At 37.6% G+C, this 20,369-nt stretch overlaps 1 protein-coding gene and 1 pseudogene across 1 annotated transcript in view; one reads left to right on the top strand and one right to left on the bottom strand.

Annotated features, from left to right (window-relative positions):
• HECTD4 (HECT domain containing E3 ubiquitin protein ligase 4) overlaps positions 1–20,369 on the bottom strand; it is a 197,294-nt gene that overhangs the window by 136,737 nt on the left and 40,188 nt on the right. The window contains 6 exon segments of the mRNA XM_012663419.1: positions 4,690–4,860; positions 7,371–7,509; positions 8,188–8,296; positions 10,871–11,001; positions 11,618–11,707; positions 15,063–15,580. Of these exon segments, the coding sequence (XP_012518873.1) occupies positions 4,690–4,860; positions 7,371–7,509; positions 8,188–8,296; positions 10,871–11,001; positions 11,618–11,707; positions 15,063–15,325 (903 nt within the window). The 5' untranslated portion in view covers positions 15,326–15,580.
• Positions 16,403–17,212, top strand: LOC105825651 (annotated as a pseudogene).

The following is a 20,369-nucleotide window of genomic DNA, read 5'->3' on the forward strand; positions in this document are numbered from 1 at the left end:
TGGGGGCATGATCAACCACGTCGAATACTGCTAGAGGGTCAAGTAAAAAGAAGACAGAGTTGACCACTGAATTTAGCAACGTGGAAGCCATTGATGAACTTAGTAAGAGCTATCTGGTGGTGTGATGAGGAAACAAAAGGGACTGGAGTGTGTTCAGGAGAAAATGGAAGGAGAGGAGGTAAAAAAAAAAAAACAGTAAGAATAAACTCTTTCAAGAGTTTTGCTTAGAGGAATCAAAAGATAGAGGAGTGCCTTGAGGTGGATGTGAGTCAAGAGAGGTGGTTTTGTTTTTTCAAGATGGGATCTACTCTAATTTATTTGTATTTTGTGGTGGATGATCCACTGAGAGAAGAAAATTGTTAATGCAAGAGAAAGACAACTACAGAAAAAATCCCACCTCCAGGTAGTGAATACAGTGTTCTGAGCCTAGCTTTTTGTACTAAACAATATGACTTGGAAATTAATCTACTTCAGTCTATGCAGATCAGCTTCATACTTTCTGATGGCTACACAGTGTTCCACTCTGTGAAACTACCACAGGCAGTAAGCCAGATATCTGTGTTTAGCTTCCCAAGTTAGCATTTTAGAAAAGCTGCTAAATTAGTGGCCAGTGACAATTTAAAAAAATTTTTTCAATGATAAAAAATTTCAAACATGTGCAAAAACAGAGAATAGTATAATGAACTTCCATATACCCATGATTCAAATTCAACTATTGCCCAGATATTGCCACATCTGTTTGACTACCTCTTTTTTTGTTGTTGTTCAACTATTTTAAAGTATCTCCCAAACATCAAGTAATTTGATTTCTCAGTATTTCATTAAGTATCTCTAAAAGTACGGACATTTTCTTATGTATGTCATTACATACTTAAAAAGTAAATTATAACTAACCCCTTGGTTTCATCTAATGCTCGATACTTTTATATTCAAATTGTCTTCACAAAGTTTTTTTACTGATGATATGTTTGATTCAGACACCAAAAATGATTCAAAGGTTGTTCTTTTAGTATAGAGCAGGCTACTTCCTACCCAACTTTTTATTTTATGCCACAGGAAGGGACTATTTTAGTTGTTCTATTTCCTACAGAGCAGGTATGGGCTTTTGATTGTATAACTATGTGTCTAAATATAGCTTTATGTTGTCTTTACAGTTGATTGATACTTTGGTTGAATACTTACTTTTGGGTGAAAATCAATTTCCCTGAGAATTTTGAAAGCAGTGCTCCATTTTTCCATCCGGGAATGCTCCTTGAAGAGCCTGGTGCTTTTCTAATGCCTCATCATTTGTATATAATTTAAAAAATTTTTCTGGAACCTTTAGAATCCTCTCTTTTATCCCTAGTAATGTGAAATTTCACGATGATGTGTCTTGGTGTGGGCATTTTTCATTCACTGTGTCAGATACCTTTTAATACAGACACCAATGTCCTTTGGTCTGAAATATTTCTTGTATTATTTCTTGATCACGTTCTCCTCTTTATTTTCTGTTCTCTTTTTGCAACTCCTATTAGCAAGGCTTTAGATGGATGACTCCACTATGTCTTTTATCTTTTCTCTTCTGTTTACTGTTCTTTATCTATTTTTCCTACCTTCTGGGAGATTTCTTCTTTAACCCTTTTTTTTTAAATTTTTTTTATTTTTTGAGACAGAGTCTTGCTCTCCTGCCCAGGCTAGAGTGCCATGGCATCATCACAGCTCACTGCAACCTCAAGCTCCTGGGCTCAAGCAATCCTCCTGCCTCAGCCTCCCGAATAGCTGGGACTACAGGTGCACACCACCCTGCTCAGCTAATTTTTCTATTTTTTGTAGAGACAAGGTCTCGCTATGTTGCTCAGGCTTGTCTTCACCTCCTGGCTTCCCACTATAGCCTCCTGAAGTGCTAGGATTACAGGCATGAGCCACTGCACCTGGCCAAGCTCTTATTAATTTTTAAATTTTTAAATTTTAATAATCCTAGTTTTAATTTCCAGGAGCTCTTTCTCGTTCTCTGATAATTCTTTTTTTGTGACATCCTGTTCTGTTTTATGAATGCAGTATCTTCTCATATCTCACAGAGTACTTAGTGCTTATGGAGTTTTACTCTATTCCTTCTGTTACCTTTTTATAAATTTCTTTTTCTCATTTTTAATTTTCATATTGGAGGCTTTCCTCACTTGTCTAGTGATCCTTGGTTGTCTGCTTTTTTTAATTTTAAAGCTTTTTATTAGGAAAAAATTTCAATGTACACAAAAGAAGAAAGAACAGAATAATGAGCTTCCCATGTGCCCATCACCTGGCTTCAATCATTAGCACTATTTTGCCAACGTGTTTTACTTACTCCCCCCGACACATAACTCTCCAATGTTTGGAGGTTTGTTTGTTGGGTTTTTGTTTTGCCTGCTCTTTTTCTACAGTTCAGGACTAATCAGGAATTCTGTGGACATGGTTGAGGCTTGCTTCTGGAAGACATGACTTGTGGGTGATTCACCAAGGAAGTAAGTCTTTTCCTTAGATGAATTGAACATCTGTATGTAGAGGTCTTTTTTCTTCAAGATCATTCAATTTCTTCGGAAAATAAATATCTAGTCTTATGCATCTGAGTGCAAATGTTTGTACCAGGTGGGGGCTGGCAGGCCCTTGGGTAAACTCTCAGGCTACCACCTTGTCTCACAGGGCTCTGTGCCACATTTGACGCCACCACCAATTCCTAAGACGCTCTAGGTCTGGGTGAGTCATCTCTCTTTCTCTTGGTATTCCCCTGAACATACACTTTTAGTCTTGGCTATCTCTACACTGAAAGATGGGAAAAGACACTCCACTCTCCATCTTCTAAAGTAGGGGTACAAGAGATACTGCCTAGAGTTCATGAACAAGAAATTAAGGTTCAATAATCAATTACAAATATAACCAAAAGAAAAACTAAAATGAATGAAATAAATTCATTAGGAGGAACAAGGAAAGAAAGAGGGGGAATTGCGCCAAATCCTCATCAGAGCAAAAAAAAAAAAAAAAAAAAAAAATCAATGAATAATATCTGAAGTTCATTAACCAAGAAACAGCAATGTAAGCATTTTACTTAGAGATATGAAGGTAACCTCTGGAAGAACGTGACTGCCTAGGAGAAGCATGCTAGGGATGGGGCAAGAGACTCCTGCTTTTCATTATGAGCCTGCATCAAAGGAAACTGTGTGTGGATTTCTCTGATACAATTTTTTCTTTTAACAAAAGCATATAAGAGAAAGGGGGAATTCATCAATGTTCCCATTATTCTTAGGATAAAGATCTAAATTCTTTAAACAGCTGGTAAGTCTGTTTAAAAACAAATTTTTATAAAAAAACTCGTCTGATAATTATGAACACATGTTCCATCTCTAGCAGACCAATTCAAAGATTCATTCTGGCAAGGACATTTTATAAGAAAGACAATGGTTAGAGAATACTGTGAAACTCAACAGAAAAAGAAAAGAATGTATGGGTAAAGGTTACTAGACTCCTGGCTGACAGTCAGCTGGTGGGATGGATGAGTGGCTTCCCAGAACATGTTTTAATCCTATTAAAATTTATTAGAAAATTGCTTTGGTGTTTTGTTGATTTTTTTTTTTAACAGGAATGCTAATTTCTTCCCAGAAGGAGACTATAAATTACATCATGAAAAAAGGTTTTGTCACAGACCTGGCTTGGGGCAATTTTTTTCTTTTATAAGTCTCTACAAATTATCTGGACCATCTGTGTCCAATAAAACATTCTTCAATGACAGAAATGTTCTATATTTTTGCTGCTCAATGAGGCAGCCACTAGGCACATGTGGCTACTGAGCACTTGAAATGTAGCTAATAGAACTAAGCAACTAAAGTTTTAATTTGATTTAATTTTAATTGAAATTTAAGTAGCCATGTGTAGCTAGTGGCTCCTGCACTGGATGGGGTAGATCTGGGCCCCCTTGGCTTCCAGGCTCTTCTCACCCCAGGCTCTCCTCTCTGTATTCCTCTGGCTGCTTTCTTTTCCTAAAGTACGCCTCCTCCTGCACAGAACCTTTGTACTTATGGTCTCCTATTCCTGGAACGTTCTTCCCTTACCTACCCCCCAGCTTCTTTGTCTGGTTAACATCACTTTTCCTTCACTACCTAAAATTATCTTGCCTACTTATTTGCTCACTTGTTTATGGTTAATTTGTTTCTCTCTCCACCACCATGACCCCAGCCCATCCAACTCTGGAGCTAGAATACAAGTTCCATTTGGGCCAGAACCCTGCCCACCCTGCCTGTCACTGTATTCCCACCACCTAGATCAGCCACTGCTTGGCTCGCAGTGAGCACTTGGCTAACATCTGAAGGACCAATGTCTTCGTACAATTTTAACTGTCATCTCTCTCAAAGACTCCCAATTTCTATCTGTAGACACATTCTTGACACTGCAACATTTCTGACAGCCCCGTGAGCATTTCTGCTTAAATACCCTACTGTCTACACATTAAATAATGTTATCTCCTCTCTGTTGCCAGATTAACCTTCAGAAAGCTTGGCTCTACTTATGTAATACAAGTCCAAACAAAGAAACCTTCAAAAATATCTAAGAGAAAAATCAATTTTAAGGAAACAGTGAACACACTATACATATTGCAAGGTTCTTAGGCCCTTTATACACCAATATAGAAAAAAGCAAATAGAAATGTTTCTGCAAAGACACAAACAAGAAAGTTAAACTTACCACAAGTTCAAAAATGTCCATGAAGACAGAATGTCCCTTCGGTGTTTTCTCATTCAGACTGGCAGGAGACCAGATCCAATAGAAATAAGTGCCATCTGAAGAGAGGTGCACGGTGCTCATGGTGCTGCCAACAGGAAGGTGATTGGCCGGCATTGGCACCATCTGGCACACCTGGACATGATAGGGAGGAAATCTTCATCACAGGACATACAAATTCTGATTAATCTTATCAGCTCATTATTAATGCTGTTAAGTCCACGATGAGAATTCACTAGGCTTCCTGATCAAAATAAAACTGATATTTATCCCTAAGAATAATATACAAAAATCACATGGCAAAAATGTAAAAAGTTCATACAATGGTAAGTAGAATAAATACGAACAGTCATTTAACAGATGAAAAGATTCTTGACATTAATAGAAATTACACTTAATAGGAAAATGTATTTACTAAACATTTTGAATCTGTTATGCATGTGTTTTATCGAGCGCTTATTAAAAATAAAATTTTTGAGAAATAGCACTTTATCAAATTTCTTTAGTAAATGAATTTAAGATTAATTATGTTTAAAAGATTAGAACAATGTCTTATTCATCTTTATATCCCCCACACGTAATTCAGAACTTCATTCCAAGTTATTCAATAAATATGGAAGGAAGGAAAAAAGTGACAGAAAATGAAGACAAGACGGAAAGCTGAGAAGAGGGGGAAGGAGAAAGGAGAAACAGAGTAAAAAGCATGAAGGCCCATGACGGATCCTAACTTATCACATGAGGGCTTATTGATATCCACCAAGTCCATCAAAAAGAAAAGACAAACACAATTCTCTATACGTGTTTCTAATACTAAACATCCTCGTGTTTGAGCATAATGAATAAGCTTTGCATCATTTCACAATAAATGTGTAGCCACATACTAATTTTTACTGCCAGAGATAAGCACTTAAAATGAGGGAAAATGAGAACCAAAAAACTGCTGTCTAGGTTTTTGTTTTTGTTTTTTAATCCGTAAATAGAAGAGCTTAAAAACCCAAAATAAAAGTAATTAGAGAAGGTCAGATGCCTTTAGAGAACAGTAAGAACAAATTTCAATTACCCCATTGTTTTGGGTGGGTCCCTAGTTTTCCTAAGGCTACTTCTGACCCCTCAACTCATTTCATATAAACTTTTTTCCAGACTTGTTTTGTCTAGTTCAAAAGTAGAAACTCAGTACTTGTTGTAACCACACTTTGAACTTGTAGTGCCAGGAAGTCCAGAAAGTTGACAGCTACTGATTGGCCTGTGCTATCCCCAAATTGCTCCCAAGGCATGTATCTAGTTAGTGACCTACAGCACTGCTTTCTTGGGCAATGTCAAAGTTTTTGCATCCCAGAAAAATGGATGGTAAAAAAAATAAAAATAAAAAAGTCTTTGCAACAACACAGAGGAACCTGGCATTGCTTCAAACGTAAACCATGTTCTGAGATTTAACAGCTGTTTAACTCTCAGCTTTATAACTTCTATTTCAAATAAATACGAGACATTCTCGTCTATCTGCATTCATGACAAGGTCAAATGGGCATCTACTTGTTAATTTGTTCATTTTCTTCCTCCAACAATAATTGAACACCTACTGTGTGCTCTGGAGATGACAACGGTGAACAAGCCTTAGTCCCTGTTCTATAAGAAAGTCAGTTGAGTGACAGACAAAAATAGATGTGACATTCCACTTAATTCCTGGATGTGACTACTCTCAGGGCACTCACTCCACAGATGGTAACTATAACCATTCAGTTCAACTTTGGGTGAAAGGAAGAAAGTTGCAGTGTAAAGAGTTCAAACTTTAGAGCTGAGAACCAAAGGTTCAAGTTCTGGTGCTGCTGCTATTAGCTGTGTGGTCTTGGGCAAGTCACTTAACCTCACTGAGCTGCATTCCTTCATTCAACAATAAACACTTGCTGAGTGCTTACAAGGTCCCTAGCCTCAGCTGCCTTATCTGTAAAATAAACCTACCATAGGTTATACCACACAGGTAGGGAGAGGAAGTGTATGTAAATTGCCTAGGCCAGGGCCTGGCACAGAAAGAGATATTGATAAATGGTAGCTACCATTATTGTTATTATTATCAATCAAATGTCAGGCACCATGTTACGTTCTCGGGATACAAAGATGAGTAATACAGGGTCCAAACCTAAAGGTGTGCATGGTCAGTGAAGTCAAACAGAAGAGGAGGTAATTTCAGCATAACAGAGTGAACGCCATGATAGAGTGCTTATGAGAGCACTATAGAAGAGCTCTTAGTCCCTAACATGCAATGATTTTATTCGAAGCTCATTTCAAAGCTCCCTTTTCCACAGAGAGGCTGCTTAGAACAAATCAAATGAAGAAATGATGCCTTCCCAAAATAGATCTGGTTAAAAAAAAAAAAAACAGCTAGTATTTATACCATCTTTGTCTAAAATTTTTTAAAAAATCATTTAAAAAAGTTTATCGTCAGCCTTAGAAACTTAGAGTACATTCACTCAGCTCACATGGGAAAACTCTAAGACATTATAAAAAAAACACAGAATGCCCAAACTATAACAATTGAAAGGATGCCACGCTGGGAGGAAAATATATCAATCGTATTATTACTTCTGATAATGTCAGAAGTAACTACCATCTCCAAAATATAAAAGACAATGCCTTGGTTTTCTGTTTACCTGAAGGGTATTCTGGTCAATGACCTGGAAAAGGGAGTGAGGTTTATTATCAAAAGATACAGGCCGGTGGAGAAGACTGCCACTGCCAAAAGCCACCCATCCTGGTTCCAGTTCCTCGTTCCGGCAATACACAAAACCTCTGTGGAAGAAAACAGTGCACAGGCTGAATCATCAGGCTATGTCGGAAACCCTACAACACACACAAACAAAATTTTCAGGCCAATTTTTAAAAATGACTAAGTATGCCAAACATCCAAAGGAAGGAGAATACATAACATTAACTTTGGGACTGACAAACTATGGCAAATATTAATTTTCCATAATGAGTTAGAGAGGAGAAAAAGTTGGGGAAAAGGTCTAACTAAATATATGAGAGGCTCTCAAACTGTGGTTTCTTTTGGCAGCAAATCATAGATCTTATATCCCAACTGGAAATCACTGCTAATCCAATGTGAAATCCAAGTTCAAAAAGACTTAAGTAGAAAAATGTCCATTTATCAACATGGAGAAGTCACAGATATCATTATAAAAATCCTGATCACAGAAGAATTTCTGGCTCAAAACAATGATCTTAGGGCTACCAAAGTCTTCACGGTCAAAATAAAGCTAAAATGTGTTAACAGAATACGGGGAGATATGGGGAGATGTGGGGAGGTGGCAACGAGAGAAGACTAGGATCATCTGAATTAGTTTGGACTTGTTATTCAGTTATTGGTCTACTGGGAGGTAGGATGCTCCCCAGTATCTTCTTCGCAGTGATTTATGTAAGGAGGAAAATGTTCCAGCCAAATCATTCAGCAAGTTCCATGCAACTGACCTGAGTGTACCATGTAATCCAGACCCCAGTTTGCTCACTCCTCTTCCAACCGAGTTAGTAGTATACAGGTAAAGACCGTCTGCCGTGAGACAGCGTCCCAAGTCAGCATCTGAAATCGTGTTTTCACAGGTGAATTATACATCTGTTTCTCCTAATGAAATTATAAACATGCTTTTTCTAATGAAAAAGCCATAAGGAGGTTGAGTGAAATAGTCTCCCCCTTCTAAATCAAGTGCTTCAGTGTGACTTTAAGGGAAGATGCTTCAACCCCAAAATCAAACATCCAAAATGCGTGCAGAACCAGGGACCAAGATAAGATCAAATAGTTATTAGCAGGGGAACATGGTTCATCCTGCCAAATGTTTTTTTCTTTCTTTTTGAAAAGCTTATAGTAGTCAAGTTTAAATATCCTAATTCTAATTTGAAATGACTAAGAGTATAGTACAATACTTTTATTAATAACTGCACAGTAAGAAAAATGTGAGCTCTTAAGAGCCTTGGGCACTCATTAGGTGACCTTGAACCTCTTTTAACTTCAGTTTCTTCATCTATAAGGATAATATGTGCCTCAAGGGTTAATATGATGGCTAAATGACATAATACAGGTAATACACCTATATTGCTCTCTGGTATAAAGCCAGTGTTCCATAAATGGCAAATGAAATTATGTTAATATACTAATGGTGTACATTTAACTAAAATCTGCTTCTGTGGATTTTCCATTTAGATATCCTAATTTTAGTTTCTGGAGGGACATAGCACAAAAATATACTATCTCTTCTATTTAAAAACAGCAATATGTTTCCCCTTAGCTATGTCTTCCTCAATCTAAAATAAATAGTAGCTCTCTATATGATAGTACTAACTTATATTCCAAAGAATTTGCCTTAAAATAGAGTTTATGGATAAAACTTTCAGTGTTCATTTTCATAATCACTCTGTTCCTATGTTTAAGTGGAGTTTGTCCCCCTGAAGCATGCCATGTTAGTTGAAGGAAATTCAATGTTGCGCCATCAAATTAGCACTAAGTGTGCTGCTATCTTAAAAATTCAGTCTACTAATCTGAGACAACTGAGACCTACACCTATTGGCTCCTCAAAAAAAAGTCAGTTAAAGTGAGTGATCATTTTTAAAATATTAGTTTCACACCTTAAACTAAAAATTACATTTATTCACCCATCTTTAAGGCCCAAGGCCTTTTGAAAATGGGTCTGATGAGGGGCAGATGTGAAGGGGACGAGCTAAACAAGACTGGCCAAGAGTTGATACTTGTTGAAGCTGAGTCATGAGTACATAGGGTTTATTATAGTATTCTCTCAACTTCAGTCACTGTTGAATGCCTGCATATTAAAAATTAGATAAATTATCCAAAATATTATTATAAGAAAAACGTCCTCTACCTAGATGCAAAACCAAAGGTATAAGAGAATGAAAGCAAAGAGATCAGCTTAATGTCATCATCTTCAGTGAGAAACTACCCCAAGAGAGATCCCGAGGAAGAGAATAAAGAAAGGGGTTTTAGTCCTGGGCTGTAATGTCTGAGAACTTCTCGGGCACTGCAGGCATTCTGCTTCTCTTGCTGACGCTGGCTGAGTCAGTGAAGGGAATAAAGCATATCTAAAAGCTTTGCCTCTTCTCTCAGCACTCTCGCGTGACTGTCTAGAAGAAGCGGTGGACTGTGAGAAGGCACAGGCCCTGGGCTGGGAGGTGCAAGGTGGCCTGTTGCTTAGATTCTGCGCCATGCCCTTAGGGTTGCCCAGGAAGTTGCCCCATGGAAGGCAGAAAATGAAGGTGTAGGCAGAAGAGGGACTCAATGCCACACCTAAAAAACACCAATTTCTTAAAGATTCACTTCACTGAGTCTTTCTACACTCAGCTTTCTCATGGAAACAATTTCCTGGGCTTTTTTTTCATTCCTATTTCATCAGCTAAGTAATATTTAATGATACAATCACAATAACAAGTACTAATCACAATAACAGACCGGATTGGGAGCAAGGCTGAATCTTGGCCGACCTGCAGCTCAGCAGTGCACAGACGTGTCAAGGAGCGCTGACCAGCTCCATGGGTTTGGTGGGCCACAGCACTGGTCTGCACATTTTACTGAGCAAATGGAGAGGTCTAATTCCTCCAGGAAGTTAGTTAAGAGAGCTTCTGCCATTTTTGTTGAGATAATATAATAAGCTGACATGTAATGCTTTAAACCTGTGTAAAAACATTTGAATCCATCCTACTTTAAAGGAGATCCTTAACGATTCATGCTGCCTTGAACCTCCTCATTTTTTGCTTTTAGGATAGGAGGGTTCCTTAACACACACGATGAATTACTAAAACAAACAGTATCAAGCAGCAAGACCTGATACTCTATTAGCAGACAAAAAAATTCAACTTAAGGCTTTATACCCAAACTCAAATACCCAGGAACCAACTTAAGTAATTCATGCCTCCTTGGCAAGAGTGTATGGATACCTGTTCCGTGCAACAGTAAAGCCTATCCATTTTCTTACCTCACCGAGTATCGGCTTTATACTCTTACTGATAAAGCAGACAATGAGCACACTGTATAGAAATCTTAAGCTCTTAATTAAAAGGAACACACAGTTATATCTAAAGCACACAATGATCTAAAACTATTATATTTACATCTTAATATCAATCATAGAACAAAAAACCCTTACATTACCTTTATTTTCAGAACTGGAGCCAGTGTTGCTATCTGGCGCAGGCAACATGTCTTCATACCCCCATGATACTATGTGCTTGCCCCCAAGCAGACAGGACGGGGAGCCAGGCCCCCCTTCCAAAAGCAATAGCCTATAAGGGGGAGAAGAAGAATTGCAAAGACAAATCATTATATGTCAGAAAAGATGTTCATAATACTTTTAAATGAAAAAAATTACAAAGCAATGCTCATAAAGATGTTATAATAAAATTATATCTGTGTGCAAAATGTATATATTTTATATGCACACTTGTATGTAAAAGCAAGATAGAGACAGAGAGGGGTGTGAATTGGGAAGCATACGTACCAAAACATTAGAGGAAGTTATCTTTGGGTAATGAGATTATGAATGATTTTCACTTTCTTCTTTATACTTTAATATGTCATCTCGAAATTTATAATAAGATTTCATTATAAGCTAGTGCATTTTTTAAAGACACAAAAATTAAAAACAATGAAAAGGTAACACGCTCTAGGAACCCTTTCAAAGAAGGAAAGACAAAATTCTTACTTATGAAGGTAAATATGATTCCATTCTTATTTAAAAATGGGTCATGGGTCGCCCAGCTAGCTCAGTCGGTAGAGCATGAGACTCTTAAAAATGGGTCATGAATTGATAAGAGTTGAGCAATCTACTTATTCAAAAAGCTTTTATTCACAAATCTGCCTTGTTTGGAAGGAGGGTAAGTATCCCACGTGACAACTTACCTATACAGTACGTCAGCAACAGGTAGGGACCCTAGATCAGTCTGTTTCTGTAATAGATGGACTGTATGGACAAAAGTTTTCAGTGATCCCCTAAAAATTAAAGGAACAGAAAATCATCAAAATTGAAAGTGAAATAATTTAGGTTGTTAATGTTCATTTTATTAACCACATGAGAAGGTTCCTAAATGTGTTCATTTGCTTCCGCTGATCAGAAGACGCACTGTACAAACTATACTTGGTTCTTAGTTGTTACCATTGGTTCATACAAAAAATTACTATGGGAGCAGCACCATGCCAATTATGAAGATGTTCTCCTTGCATTTGGAAGGGTAAACAATTTTCCGCTAATACCAAAGTTCAACACATAAGGCTCAAGCACAAAGAACTTGTAGCTATTATGCTTGGATATTGTTACCTTCTAGTCTAGAGGAGACATTTTGTTCAAGGTTATATTTAGAATCTAACACTATTTCCAGGCTTGATTTTTAAATCTTTGTTAAGTTCATCCATTTTGAATAACAGTTCACTAAACCCCTTCACATTAAATATGACTAAAAGGAATACATTCAAATAATTAATACTTTGTGCTGAGAGGTGTTCCTTCTGTGTCCCCCTGCTGTGAAGCACATAATTGTAGTATTTGCAGAGCTCACCACTACCTGAATTCCTTTGGGTTCCCAAGCCTTGAGACTTGAGGCTCGCGGCTCTGGGAAGTTTGTAATATGGTCAGCAGGATCTAAAAGAAGGTGCTTTTAAGATGCACAAGACTTACCTGGCCACATCCCAAGTATAAATCACCACAAGAACACTTCCTGAACTAAATGATCGCCTGTATCAGATAGGCTGACTTCACCTGCTGCCTTATTCTCTTAGCCAAGGCTTTAATTGCCAGGTATCATATGCCTAAACCCCAAAAGAAATGGAATACCTAAAGCAGGACCAAGGAGGCCTAGAGTCCTCCTCTTAATTGCCCCTTTCACTATCTCTAGTGTTCAAAGAATAAAAACCAAAGAACAGTAGAAGGCAGGGAGGCAGCAGATGGAGTATAAAAGCACGAGTTGGAATCAGGACACACAGGTTCTGAAACCTGGCTCTGCCACTCGCCAGCTGCACAGTCTTAGTCTCGTCACCTAACTCCTATGAAGCTTTGTTTCTTCATCTGTCCAACAGGGATACTTCCCTGGGGAACAGCGAGGTTAAGACAAAGGGGTGAAAACTTTAACATCTGCAAAGTTTAGAACCGTTAACCAACTATAAGGAATTATTCCCTGCCAGACGCAATCAGATTTGAAGAGTAAAATGTAAACTCCACCCATGGCTCACAAGCCCCTACGTGATCTGGGCCCTGCCAACCTCATCTCCTGCCACTTTCCTGCTACCATCTCATTCTACTTTGCTGTCCCTCAGATACCCCAAGCACAGAACGAACATCAGAGTTCTGCCACTGGGTCTTTCCCATCATCCAGTCCTCAGTTCAAGTGTCACCTCTTCAGTAAGGCCTCGCCTGGCATCTGTAGCTAATGCTGCCCCCACCTGCATGCAGTCATTCTCTATCGGAACATCCTGGTTTCTTTTCCTATAGCGAATACTCCTCTCTGAAATGATCCTTTACATGTATTTATCGTTCATTGTCTGCCTGTTCACTGCTGTATCCCTTACCACCTAGAAGAATGCCTTCCATATGGTAAGTGAGCAATAAGGTTTTGCAGAATGAAGCACCTGAGCCTCTTCAACTGTAAGCTCAATAAGGTAAGAGACTTTGAGTAACTATTAATATATCCCTAAGACCTAGTAAGGTTCCTGTACATCAGAGATGTTCGATAATTGTTAGTTGGTTAAATGAGTAAACATCTTCATAATAGTTTTTTGGAAGAGCTGTTTTTGTCTTTGAGAGCATCAACCTCAAAAGTTCAATAATATGCCCCTAATAACTTCATTAAGATGATCTAGCACTGAAAAGCATGGGATTTCTAAGGTAAATAAAGTCAGAACAAGGTGATAATATTAGCAATAAAATGTAGGAACCATGTTAAAAAAAAAAACAAGAAAAAGAAAAAATAAAAACATTCATTTCAACATTCTGCTGAATCGAATTTGGAATCTCAAGTACATGAAGCAATTTTAATAACTATCTGTAGTATAGATTGAATTTGGGTACAAAATAAAAACATGAATTGTATCAACCAAACTCTTTGAAACTAAAGAGTTGACGATTATTCCTAATATCCTACATCTGTCTAAAGATAGTATGGTCTAAAAGAAAATTTTCTCAAAATGAAATTTTCACACTGATAACAGATCTAGGACATGAAATTCTTCTGCATATGCAGAAAATAAGCTGATCCAATATAAAGCCGTAAAGGGAACTTATTTCAGTACCACCCAATGATGTCTCCAGAATTAAGCACACATCAGGATCCGCAAACTATGGTTTTTGGGGATCTAAAACTGAGCTATGACAGTTTGCTTACGGCAAAGAAACTGACAATGAATTTTGTGCCATTTTGCCTTTAAGAAAACTTGAAATTCAATCATTTGAAGGTAAACCTTGAAACTATAAAGAGAAAACAGGAGAAGAAGCCATATAACTAAGAACATAATCCTCCAGGAAGAATTTCCCCACATATGTGTGGCTAAAAAAAGGATGATCCCAACCAAACAATTTTAAGGAAGAGGGACAGATTAGTGACACTAATTTGTCAGACTATGGTCCTAAGTGGTCTCTAGACAATTAGCTCAGAGGAAAACACGAGTAGTCAATCTTCTTTCTCACAAATAGGTGCCAGTGATCATACGGGTTACTGGGTGGGAGAATGTATAAATCCTTTCCTGGAAAAACAACTCCAAGCACATTTCCTGTTGACAGTGGATCAATGACATCAATTTACACATGAAGGACAGCACACTATTAAATCTAGATATATACCGAGAGATCTTTCAATTAAGTTGATGAAGGCAAGCAGCGGGTCCAGAAACATAATATGTGACTCAGTCTTGTGATTGAGTCCAGGTGAGTAATAAGCCACTAGCTTGCTGATGCACTTCTTATAGACAGGTATGAAAAAAATTAAAAGCTCTACAAATTTTTGACCATTCTCCCAGAAGAAATATAGACATATCATTCTCTAACTATTAATACCTGATGTAAAACATTATCCATCTAAGGGTTGGATAGATATGGCAAGGTTGATTCTCCCTTTTGAGCTGTTATCATGGTACAACAGAAAGAGAAAACTTAAACTTGGGTTCTGGCTCAGGCACCTGGTGCCAAGTTTTGGTGGAAACATCTTATGCACTGTCAAGGCTGTGAAATTCAATACTGAAAACAAAGAAGGACTTCTGGATGGTAAGACTTCTATCAAATATACTTGACTTCTCATTCACTCACCCAAGCTAGGTAGTAGTAGTCACAAGGTCATCAAGTGGTACGTACTATTTTTCTTACCTGGCACATGCCAAAGCCACCAGGGCGGCAGCAGCATTTTCTTTTTGCTTATGTGGGATGTGTCGGCCTATGTCAGAAGTCTCCTCTAGCCAAGAGCACAGCAAAGTTTCAATTCCATTGAGACAGTCAGCAGGCTCCTTGGTCAAGCTCAAAGGCTGGCAGTCGCGAAGGCAGTTCAATAGCACCTCAGCAGTTATGTTACAGAGAGAGGGGTCTGTTCTACTCTGGGACTGAATAAGGGGGAAGACCAGCAGGAGCCCCATCCGTGATGTGAAGGGCGCTTGCTCGGGTTGCTGCAACAAGCCCTGGCGTTTGAGCAAGGCCAAAGTTTCCTCATCACCCGAACTTTCCCTTTCATGCTGTTCTTCCAAGGCCAGCTGGCGCTGGGCATTCCACAGTCCTCGCAAGGCGTTCAGGCGGTATTCCAGCAGGCGGGCGTAGGCATTGCTCTGATTCCCACAAACAGAGCGCAAACGTTCTGCTAACTCCGACGGGTTCTTGGTCTCGAATGTTAAAATCTAAGGAAAAAGACAAGAGAGAAGTGGGTATTGCTTTCACTAAAGTCATCTATGGAGGCAAATATGTTTAATGATATCCCAAAATGGTCCACACCACAAATTATTTTAATTACAACCAAATAGAAAGCATGTACTATAAAGCCATTCTTTGCTGACAGAGATTTTCCGCCATTGGCTTTTCTGCTGATGTTCCTATTAAAATTGGGATTAGTAGCCAGGCATCATGGCATGCACCTGTAGTTCCAGCTACTTGGGAGGCTGAGGCAGGAGGATTGCTTGAGCCCAGGAGTTTGAGGCTGCAGTGAGCTATGATGACGCCACTGCACTCTACTCAGGGCAACAGAGTGAGACTCTGTCTTGAAAAAAAAAAAGTAAATTGAACTCCCTCCTCATTCTACCACTTCATAAAAAAAAATAATAAATAAGTTTTAAAAATTGGGATTAGACCTAATTGAAAGAACCCAAATCATAAAAGAATATAGTTAAGTGTGAAATTCAGAAATTAATCCAAATAAGTTATTTTAGAAAACTGAAGTATAAATCTTTATTAAATGATCTTGAGTTATAAATGTTAAGTCCTAACTCCTATTACCAGGTGGATTATCAGTGAAAATGGAACAAAGTTTTATTTTTGTTCTTCAAAACTTAATGCAGGCCAGATGTGGTGGCTTATGCTTATAATCCCAGCATTTGGGGAGGCTGAGGCAGGAGGATCATCTGAGCCCAGAATTTCAAAGCTCTTTGTGCTATGATTGTGCCCATGATTAGCCATGGCACTCCAGCCTGGGCAACACAGCAAGATCCCATCCCTAAAAAAAAAAAAAAAGGCAAAAACTTAAAAGCTCATGCAAGACCTGGATTCACTTTTCTAATAGTGAGGCACAGTGGGTTAAAATGACGGAAGAAGTAGAAAAACTTTGTGATCAGCTTGAACTAGAAAGCTTACAGTGCCTGAATGAAACACTCGTATCATCACAAAAGAAGTAGGAATGACTGCTCTGGAAAACAGAAGAAATAAATGAGCAAATTGGAGAAGAGAAATAGGAGGCTGAGGCTCATATGCAACAAGCACCTAAGAATGCAGAGAAATCGACTGGTGGCGGCGGAAATGGCCGTAAAAATTGGTCAGAAGATGATCTGCAATTACTAGTTACAGCTGAGAATCTCTTCCCTGCCAGCATGAGTTCAAGATGACAACTACACAATGCTAAGTACACGAACATATATTCGGCTTCTGGAGTCAAGACAACCGCCAAAGAAAGATGTTACTGGCAAAGCAAAGAGTACCTAAAAACTTGACCCTCATCAAAAAGATAACATAAACAAAAAGGCTTTTGATAAATTTTTAAAAGAACATGGGGTGGTGCCTCATGCTGACAATGAAAAACCTTCAGAATGATTTGAAGGTCCAGGCACACACTTCACCCCTTGGACAACAGAACAGAAACTTTCAAACAAGCTTTGAAAACATACCCAATAAATACACCTGAAAGATGGGAGAAAATAGCAGAAGCAGTGCCTGGCAGCACAAAGAAACACCGCATGAAATGGTACCAGGAATTCGTTGAGATGGTAAAAGCAAAGAAAGCTACTTAAGAGCAAGAGCTGAATGCAGGTAGAGTCAAGAGATGACTTAACGACAATCTTTGTGGGCGTGCACATTTATAATAAAACTGAAAATGCTATAAAAACAAACAAAATAAATTCTAATTCAAAAAATTAACTGTAAGTATCTCATTTAACCAATATGAAAAATGTTCATAGTTCAAAACAAAAAGATAAGCAATTCAAAATTCAGTGCCAGCCTATCAGATCAAAAATAACACACAAATGCCATAAAATTTCAACCAATTTAACAAAAAAAGAAACAAACTATTGATAAACACAATTACTTCAATGAATCTAATGGCATTTTGTTGAGTGAAAGAAGTCAACCGATTTCAAAAGGTAATGTCCTGTATCATTTCATTTCTATGACATTCTGGAAAAAAGAAAACTATAGTGACAGAGAACAGCTTGATGGTTGCCAAGGTATAGGGGTAAGGGTAGGTCATGACTGCATATGAATAGTATGAATAGTTCCTTTAGGGGATGAAGGAACTGTTCTGTATTCCAATTGTGGTAGTGGTTACAGGAATTGATACATGTGTTAAAATTCATAGAACTGTACACCCGCCAAAAATGGTCAATTTCACCATATGAAAGTTTTAAAAATTAAAGGGGAAAAGTTCCAACCAACGTATAGTTGTATTTAACTAGGTATCATTGGGTAAAGCTGTATTGAAAATCAAATTATTAAAAATAAGAACTAGGGACATTTTTACTTAGTTCTTAATACGACAGGATAAAACAAATAATGATTGATTAAATGTCCTTCAACATCAAGTCCTACAAAACTTTATTTCTCTACCCTTTTGTTTAGAGTCACCAAACACAAATTACCCTTCTGATTATTTTTTAGATGGCAGCAGATAAAATAAACTCAAGTTCCTTAAAAAATGATGATATTTCAAAGGCAACCACCTGCCTTGAAGATGTCATCATACCCAAGAAAGTCAAACTGTGTATTTTGTTTTTTTAGCATCTCTTACCCCAAAAAATCAATAACCAGCTTCCACCATTACAATCAATAAACAAAGATTACTGAAATAATTTTCAATAATGTAAAAAATCACAAAATTTTAAATTTGATCTTCCCAGTTATGAACATCTCAACAAATAAGAAATTTTGAAGCATTCTTTAAAAAAGTTTCCAATATTGATTTTGTTATTTCTTCCACCCAATACAACTCTTTCATATAAAACACATACGTGCTCCACATACATTTTTACTTATGGTACACCGATCATCTACTCATACTGTATGAAGCAATTACTAAAAAATTCAGCATAGGCTTTTACTGAACCCAAGAACTGACAAACAAGTCAGTAGCATAAAACCAAACTATGTATTTTTTATTATCAACCTTAAACAAAAGTACTTCTGAAATATGATATTTCACAGTACATAAAATGATATGTATGACAGAATCTGTAGCTAACTGAAAATATTAAGATCAACTTAATATAGCTTTAAGAATATATATTCTGCATTTTTCTGGTCATTCTATTTTTACAAGTACTTCAGTTATATTTAGCATCCCACTTAAAAGACAAATATTCTGAGAGGATTTTAGTTATAATTAACCAAATATTATATAATATACACACTTAAATGACTGTTATGTTTATTGATTTAGCAATATCTAAAGCACACCATGCTTTCAGAAATCCATTAGACAACTCAGCATTATCCATTTCAATGGCCCCTTATGAAAACTCAGAACTGTCTGCTATGCTGCTGTTTTTTAGAATTCTGAAGTTTGAAGGTCATGGCCTAAAACCATTTTATAAAGACATAGCTTTGGGTTTTAGTAAGTCAGCTGTGGAGGATCTATTCTAGTACTTATGAATGTTAAATGATTTGTCTCAGATCCTCATATAAAACCACTGCTCTTGACCAAAATGTCATTAGAAATTTAATATTTTTCTCTTTAAAAAGGGGAAAGCTATTTGAGGAAAAGGGAAGATCCCTGTCATCCTTAATCAGTACTAACTGTACTTTGGTGATAATGCTGAAGTCGCCCCAGTTAAGGGAGTGACTTTCAAAGTAACGCATAGCCTTAATGGAATTTTTTTTATCATATATAACATATGTGTTTTTAAGCTAAGATGGATGACATGAATCATTCTGGAAAGTCTAACAGAAGGCAGGCAAAATATTCTTTGCTGGCCAAATCTGGCTTTGAACAAGACTCCAACATTTGATACAGGAACAGAGGATCAGATCATTTTGGCCAATTTATTTCCATTTTCTAACTAGAAAAATACTGGAGAACATATACCAGCCAGCCATGATGCGAAATGTGAAATGCCAACCTGCATTTCAAGTATATGTGGGAGTGAGGATGAGCATATAGAGGCTTTTGAAGTGGTAGAGAATATTATATATTCATATAAGGACATTAACTAGACTAATCATTAGCAGAAAAGTCAGGACCCAAGGATTTAGGCATGCACTACTATAATCCCTTAAGTATTACATAAATATCAATTTCCATCTACTTTGTTGTTCAGAATAGCAAAGTGATAATTCTCCAAAAGGGTCAGGTAAGAAGCTAAAATCACCTTTTCTTGTATTTGAGTATACTTTTGAAAGAAATAGAAATTCTAAGAATTTGTCCTCAAGCAATATTCTAGAAATAAGAAATACACTGAGGCCGGGCATGGTGGCTCACACCTGTAATCTTAGCACTCTGGGAGTCTGAGGCGCGATGACTGCTTGAGATCAGAAGTTTAAGACTAGTCTGAGCAAGAGTGAGACCCCCTCTCTACAAAAAATAGTGGCTGGTCCGAAGGTAGTGAGTTATCTCACTTGATTGTTCACAGTCAGTTACAGATTGAACTCCTTATTATACTACTTTCCCCCCTCCTCACTACTGCACTTGACTAGTCTTTTAAAAACATAGAAAAGTTAGCCAGGCGTGCTGGCGTGCGCCTGTAATCCCAGCTACTTGAGAGGCTGAGGCACAAGGATCACTTGAGCCTGGGAGTTCGAGGCTGCCGTGAACTGTGATGATGCCACTGCACTCTAGCCAGGGCGACAGAGCAAGACTATCTCCAAAAAAAAAAAAAAAGAAGGAAAGGAAAGGACTGAGATATTCATTGCAGTCTTATTTATTACAGTAGAAAAAGTAGAAGCAATCTCAATATCCAAAAGGGAAATGTTAAATTAAATTATAACATATAA

This window comes from Propithecus coquereli, unplaced genomic scaffold (genome assembly GCF_000956105.1).
Source record: "Propithecus coquereli isolate 6110/MARCELLA unplaced genomic scaffold, Pcoq_1.0 Scaffold81, whole genome shotgun sequence".
Classification (NCBI taxonomy): domain Eukaryota; kingdom Metazoa; phylum Chordata; class Mammalia; order Primates; family Indriidae; genus Propithecus; species Propithecus coquereli.